This window comes from Xyrauchen texanus, chromosome 48 (genome assembly GCF_025860055.1).
Source record: "Xyrauchen texanus isolate HMW12.3.18 chromosome 48, RBS_HiC_50CHRs, whole genome shotgun sequence".
NCBI classification, from domain to species: Eukaryota; Metazoa; Chordata; class Actinopteri; order Cypriniformes; family Catostomidae; genus Xyrauchen; species Xyrauchen texanus.
In genome coordinates this window covers 17,465,237-17,472,815 of record NC_068323.1, presented here as the reverse complement: position 1 = coordinate 17,472,815, position 7,579 = coordinate 17,465,237, and the positions used below count along the sequence as shown (strand labels likewise).

Here is a 7,579-nt window from a genome sequence, read left to right as displayed (position 1 = left end):
CTAATTAGCAAGCCTTTTTAATTCCAGTTAAGATTAATCCAAAAGCTACGGCATAGAAAAATAAACAAATCTTGTTCTGTTTATTGTATAGATAAACAGTAGCATGTATAAGTTAAATCTGAATAGGTCTTCTGTATTATTTATAAATATGAATACATTAAAAAAGTGAAACCTTTTTTTCTTTAACAAACATTCTCAGATATGAAGACAAACAATCAGTGTTTCACAGTGGACATTGACCTGGAGGATGACATGATGACAGACCAGGGTAACCTAACTTCTAATTTAAATCTATGACCAATGAAAACTGTTGTCTCACACATTTTCAAACACGTAAAAACATCTGTTAATAATTCATTAAAGAATTAATATTATGTCAGATAAAGTACTATAAAAGATCTGTCTCTCTGTCAAGTTCTTCACATTTCATCAGCAATGAGAGCTGTTGTGCTTGCCCTGACTGTAGCCCTTGTGGGTAAGTGACTGAGATTTATTTTTATTATTTAAGGGTGATTTCACGTAAGAACAAATTATATCTCTTGAAATCTAAATTATATTGTCTTATTTGTTTCTTTTAGCAAGTCAACAGATCAACCTTGGTAAGTAGTACAATTTGACATGTTTTATTCCAAATTAGTGGTAATTCTTCAATAAACCTACTTCGTTATTGCTTAAAAAAGTAATAATCATACTAATGCACTCAACAAAATAAAAAACTAAAACAAATAAATAATGAAAATAATCTTGAATGCTTTTCAGTTCCTGAGTTTGCCCTCGATAAAACCTACGTGTACAAGTATGAGGCTCTGCTTTTGGGCGGTCTCCCTCATGAAGGTCTGGCAAGAGCTGGTTTAAAAGTCAGCAGCAAGGTTCTCCTCAGTGCTGTGACAGAGAATACCTACCTGATGAAGGTAAATGCTACTAAGCTCTGAAGCAATTGTTGGTGTTCCACTGTGAGACAATACTAAACGTGCTAGCTAGCACCAGCTCTTAAAAGCAACAATCATCTGTTAAAATGCAAATGCTCCCTTGCAGCTCCTGGATCCTGTACTTTATGAGTACAGTGGCATCTGGCCCACGGACTCTTTTGCTCCAGCCACTAAACTCACCTCAGCACTGGCTCCTCAATTCCAGATTCCCATCAAGTTTGAGTATTCTAATGGTGTGATTGGAAAGGTATTTGCTCCTGCAGGAGTCTCCCCTACTGTCATGAACTTGCACAGAGGAATCCTCAACATCCTTCAGCTCAACCTAAAGAAGACCCAGAACATCTATGAACTGCAAGAGGTAAGAAAGTGAATTAAGTAAATATGTCATCTATTTAAAAGATCTGCAATCTCAATTTCCTACTTGTTCTCTAAGGCTGGAGTTCAGGGAGTGTGCAGGACCCACTATGTCATCAATGAGGATCCAAAGGCCAACCACATTATTGTCACCAAGTCTAAGGATCTGAGCCACTGCAAGGAGAGAATCATGAAGGATATTGGCTTGACGTACACTGAGAAGTGTGTTGAATGCACCAAGGTAATGCAATAGACAGCTAAGAAATAAGAGGTTTGCTCAATATATGGAAAATGGGTACCCAGTACTTTTTTATCTTTACTTAACAGAGGGACAAGAGTTTGGTTGAAGCAGCAGTTTACAACTACATCATGAAACCAGCTGCCAATGGTGTACTGATCTCAGAGGCAACAGTTGAGGAACTGTATCAGTACTCACCCTTCAATGAGATCCATGGTGCTGCCCAGATGGAAGCAAAGTATGATTGACCCTCTTTGATTTCCATTAGAAAAAAATTATAATCAATATTGATTACACAGTTTATTATTTCATCAAGTGAGAGTTGAGAAATATATATTTTTTCTGTTTCAGACAAACCTTGGCTTTTGTTGAAATTGAGAAGACCCCAATTGTTCCCTTAGAATCTGATTATTTGGCCCGTGGATCCCTGCAGTATGAGTTCTCAACTGAGATTCTTCAGACTCCAATCCAACTCCTGAGTATCAGTGATGCACAAGCCCAGGTTTAATTAATTGTTTCATTCAATCAAATTAACCTTAAATAAGTTTAACCCCTTGATATAAAGGTAAAATATTACATGTAACCTCTACAGTTTTATCTATTGAACTTTCAAGACTTTATTTGAGCATTGGTCTGATGCCTTCTAGATTGTTGAGGTCTTAAAGCACCTGGTTGAAAACAATGTGGCCATGGTCCATGATGATGCTCCGCTTAAGTATCTTCAGCTCGTCCAGCTCCTGCGTTTTGCCACCCTGGAGAATATTGAGGCTATCTGGGCTCAGTTCAAGGACAAACCCATTTACAGGTAAAGCGTTGGACAATTGAAAGCAAAATGGATAAAATGTAATGCTTCTATTTTTTTTTTTAACACAAAAATATTAATCTGTTAGGCACTGGCTTTTGGATGCTCTTCCTGCTGTTGGCACACCAGTAATTGTAAAATTCATCAAGGAGAAATTCCTTTCTGGTGAATGTACCATTGCTGAGTTCATTCAGGCTCTTGTGGTTGCTCTGCAAATGGTCACAGCTGATTTGGACACCATCCAGTTGACTGCTGTGGGTACATCTTACCCTACTCAAAGTGCAGTTCTTCAAATGTTGTCTACAACAAACTAATCATTTCCATATCTTTTTGAACAGAGTCTGGCAATGCACGAGAAAATCACTACAATTCCAGCTCTGCGTGAAGTTGTCATGCTTGGATATGGTTCCATGATTGCCAAGTACTGTGTTGAAGTTCCTAATTGCCCTGCAGAGCTCCTCAGGGTAAATGCCTAATCCATTCCAAACATTTCTGTTTAAGGTCAGTTTGTTTTACTGTACTTTCTAATTACTGTATATGTTCATCACACTCCTCAGCCCCTCCATGACATTATGGCAGAAGCCACTGCCAAGAATGATATTCATGAAATGACTTTGACCCTGAAAGTTCTGGGCAATGCTGGTCACCCTGCTAGTTTTAAAACTATCATGAAACTCCTGCCAGGACTGAGAACTGCAGGTGCTTCTCTGCCCATTAGAGTCCAGGTTGATGCCATCATGGCCATGAGGAACATTGCCAAAAAAGAGCCCAAATTGGTAAGTGTCAGACACAGGCTGGATTCAATATGAAAAACATTTTGTGCATGTTTTCTTCAGATATATAACTAGCCTTGTTTCCTACTTCAGGTTCAGCCAGTGGCCCTGCAGCTCTTATTGGACAGGGCTCTCCACCCTGAAGTGCGTATGGTTGCTTGTATTGCATTGTTTGAGACCAGACCCTCAGTGGCTCTCATCTCCAGTCTTGCTGGTGCTTTAATGATTGAGACTAATATGCAGGTTGCAAGCTTTGCCTATTCCCACATCAAGTCATTGGCCAGAATCACTGCTCCTGATATGGCAACTGTGTAAGAATAGCAAATCATTTTACAAATGTTTTATTTATCACTTTACATAAACACAAGCCTAATGTGATTATGCGTATCCATTTCAGTGCTGGGGCAGCTAATGTTGCCAAAAAGCTCTTGAACAACAAGTTGGACAAGCTTAGCTACCACTTCAGCAGAGCCCTTCAGCTGGACATCTATCATAGTAAGTCTTGCTGATTTTCAGAAGTCAGTTAAGAGAGGGCAAAGTGAACATTTCTTAACATGTTTAAAAAATCTATTGGAATTAAATAGCAGAATTTAATTTCATCAATGTCTCTTTACCTGTAAAGCTCCTCTTATGATTGGAGCTGCTGGTAGTGCCTACATAATCAATGATGCTGCCACCATCCTGCCTAGAGCTGTAGTAGCAAAAGCACGTGCCTACCTTGCTGGAGCTGCTGCTGATGTTCTTGAGGTGGGTCACCAAAAAGGGGAAGATTTTTTAACAAAATGATGTATTGTTTTAATTATTTTAATAGTCTTCACTTTGTGGTTTCTCTCAAACAGATTGGTGTAAGAACTGAAGGAATCCAGGAGGCTCTTTTGCAATCTCCAGCAGCAGATGCAAGTGTTGACCGTATCACCAAGCTAAAGCGCACCCTAAGAGCAGTAAATTATGATTTCCACTTTATTGTTTAATTTTAAGTAGTTTTAAAAACATGACTTGGGCAAAATACTTTTAATTTCTCTGTTTTTTCCTTCAAGCTCACAAACTGGAAGGCTCTGCCAAACAATCAGACTTTGGCTTCTGTCTACATCAAATTTCTTGGACAGGAAGTGGCTTATGTGAACATTGACAAAACCATCATTGAACAAGCAATACCGGTATTGTATTATACTTAATGTTTTCTCCCACATTAGCAGTTCTCAAAATTAGATGACTGTTAAATGAAACCTATTCCCAGATTGCTACTGGACCCAAACCACGTGAACTGTTGAAGGAGGCCCTGAAAGCTTTGCAGGAAGGAATTGCATTGCAGTATGCCAAACCCCTACTAGCAGCTGAAGTACGTCGCATCTTTCCAACAGCAGTTGGTGTGCCCATGGAGTTCAGTTTCTACACTGCTGCAGTTGCTGCTGCATCTGTCAATAGTGAGTTATTTTTCATTCAGCATTAGTTTTATACAGTTATAAAAGGGTCACTTCTTACTTTGATATTGTTCTGTTCATCCTTTTAGTTCAGGCTACCATTACACCTCCTCTCCCTGAGCAGCCTGAGACCATCACTCTTGAGCAGCTGAAGAGGACTGATGTTCAATTCCAAGCAGAAGTTAAACCAAGGTACACTTTCACTGACACATGTTAAAAATATGTAAAAAAAATGTGAACAACAAACATAATCTCCCTAATTCTTCCTCCAGCATTGCTCTGCAGACCTTTGCTGTGATGGGAGTTAACACTGCCTTGATTCAAGCTGCTGTTATGGCCAAAGGAAAGATCCGTACAATTGTCCCTGGAAAAGTTTCAGCAAGAGCAGATATTCTCAAGGGCAATTACAAGGTGGAGGCTCTGCCTGTTGAGGTTCCTGAACATATTGCTACTTTGAGGTAATGCAATGTAAATGATATTGAAATAGGAAACATTTTAAATGAATTTCTGGAAGATCCAAAAGGTTTTTGAAAGATTAAAAAGGTTAAAAATGGCTAACCCCTGTGGTTTGGTATCCTATCCTGTTCTTGTTCCAAAAGCTTTGAGACTCTTGCTGTGGTCAGAAACATTGAAGATCCCTCTGCAGAGAGAATTGTTTCTTTGGTACCTGAATTGTCCATGCAAAAGACCTCTTATGCTGGTGACCGTGTAAGCTTTAAACACACACATGGAGATGGAGAAAATGTTGAACATATGCTTAACATTTTCAAATGGCTTTCTTTGACATTCATTTTTCTTTTTAATTAATTTTCACAGTCCTCTGAGAACACTGATCCTGAAATGCCTGCTGTGAGAACTGCTACTCCATTCCACAAGACCCTCTGTCTTGCTGTCCCATACATTGAAATGAAGGGATGCATTGAGGTCCATTCTCACAATGCTGCTTTTATTGAGAATGTTCCTCTGTTGTACATAATTGGACAGCACTCAGCCCATGTTTCAGTAGCAAGAGGTATTCTTTAAGACACATTTTAAGTTATATAAAGTTATAAAAAAATAATGCTAATGGTTTGTCGTTCTGGCTTCAGGTGAAGGTCCTGCAGTTGAAAAACTCGAGCTTGAGGTTCAAGTTGGCCCTAGAGCTGCTGAGAGGCTCCTTAAGCAAAACAACCTTGTTGATGAGGACACTCCAGAGGGAAAGAGCATCCTGTTGAAACTGAGGGAAATCCTGGAGACTGAAGCGAAAAAAGTTCCTGTTTCTTCTGAAAGCAGCAGTAGCCGCCGCAGCATCAGTTCCAGCAGTTCAAGCTCCTCCATGTCCCGCTCTCGTATAACTAAGGTGAGGACACGGATTGTTGATTGTTGGTAACAGCCATTATTTGTATCATAAATATCTTCATGAAGTATTTTGTTTTGCACTGAGTTATTTTGTATTGATCTACAGACTGCCACCATGATTGAGCCCTTCAGGAAATTCCACAAAGATCGGGTAATTATATATATATATATATAATGTATACTGTTAAGATTTTTACTATATTTAATTTGTCTGGTTTCTATTATCTATCTTGAAAAGCTTGAAATTAAAACTTGACTTTGCTTGCAGTTCACGCCACACCGTGGAGCCTCAAAGGCAGTTAGCAGTGGAAGCACTGGATCTAGCTTTGAGGATATTCAGAAACAGGTGAATCAATTTGTTTTATTAAAATGTTAATACATTGTTTTGTACGTTATATTACAAAACCCAAAGTTTAACTTTGGTGAACTAATAAAATGTCCTGGTTCAATGGTTATTGTTCATGTTTTCAGGCTAAGTTCCTCGGAAATTCTATTCCACCTGTTTTTGCTATCATTGCCCGTGCCGTAAGAGTTGACCAAAAGCTGATGGGCTACCAACTTGCTGCCTACTTTGACAAGCCAACTGCAAGAGTGCAGCTCATTGTTTCCTCAATTGCTGAAAATGACAACTTGAAGATTTGTGCTGATGGTGTCCTGCTCAGTAAACACAAAGTCACTGTAAGACTGGAACTCGTGATACTAAAACAAAAATAATATTTTTTCTTCACACTAAAGCAAATTGACTTCATTAACATTAAGCACAAACATACTTTTTTAGGCCAAGTTTGCTTGGGGTCCAGAGTGTCAACAATATGCTGTTACTGCTAAAGCTGAGGCCGGTGTTCTCGGAGAATTCCCTGCTGTCCGTCTAGAGCTGGAATGGGAGAGGCTTCCAATAATTGTCACCACCTATGCCAAAAAGTATAGTTCAACACCTCACACCTCACATCAAACACCTCACATGAAATGTTTTTGATATGTTAAAATGGAAGAAATTGTTAATTTTTTTCTCTTCTCCTGGGGCATCACTTAGGCTGACTAAGCACATCCCTATGGCAGCTCTCCAGGCTGGATTCAAGCTTGAAAGAGCCACGAACAGTGAGAAAGAGGTTGATCTGACCGTGGCCTTGCCAACCCAGAGGACCCTGAATATCATTGCTAGGATTCCAGAGGTCAGAGGCCAATATTTTTTTTTATTAAGTAGAATACATATAAAATAAGAAAAAAATAAGATTTTTACATTCCTAACTTTTGTACCTTCTGCTCTAGATGACACTGTCAAGGATGGCTGTTCCTCTCCCTGTTGCTGTTCCCATCAATCAGGACGGAACTTTTTCTATTCATATTGATATAGAAACTCTTCAGAACCCAGAACTACTTCTAGATAAAATAACTAATTAAGTTAACTAATATCCACATTCTGACCGTTTAATGATGTTATCACTGTTTTGTAACACTAATAAATTTCTTGCATATCTTAATGATGCGTGAAGTGCAAAAAACTATTTTTATTGTGTGCGGTGGGGTGGGGTGGGGGGTGTTATCTGACAACTGTTTCAGAAAAAGGACAGCGATCGATGCGGCAGTATTGTAGAAAACAAAAGGAAATTATGAATTGCAAAAATATAAATACAAAAATGAAATATGGTACAAAGAAATACAGTTGAAAAATATGGTAAAGGCTAATGTCAAAATAAAATACAAACAGAAGCTTACCCATATGC

At 38.8% G+C, this 7,579-nt stretch overlaps 1 protein-coding gene across 1 annotated transcript; it reads left to right on the top strand.

The window, feature by feature from the left end:
• The first annotated feature begins 435 nt into the window (after positions 1 to 435).
• On the top strand, positions 436 to 7,239 carry LOC127639515 (vitellogenin-like). The gene is given in 29 exon segments (XM_052121562.1): positions 436 to 475; positions 579 to 599; positions 760 to 911; positions 1,036 to 1,287; positions 1,363 to 1,524; positions 1,611 to 1,759; positions 1,873 to 2,023; positions 2,169 to 2,326; positions 2,412 to 2,577; positions 2,662 to 2,787; positions 2,881 to 3,099; positions 3,190 to 3,407; positions 3,494 to 3,591; positions 3,719 to 3,843; positions 3,936 to 4,037; positions 4,134 to 4,253; positions 4,334 to 4,520; positions 4,607 to 4,709; positions 4,790 to 4,975; positions 5,117 to 5,225; positions 5,334 to 5,529; positions 5,606 to 5,856; positions 5,962 to 6,006; positions 6,124 to 6,201; positions 6,327 to 6,533; positions 6,634 to 6,776; positions 6,889 to 7,027; positions 7,125 to 7,210; positions 7,212 to 7,239. Coding segments are annotated over 29 exon segments (4,017 nt in total).
• Positions 7,240 to 7,579: the final 340 nt, after the last annotated feature.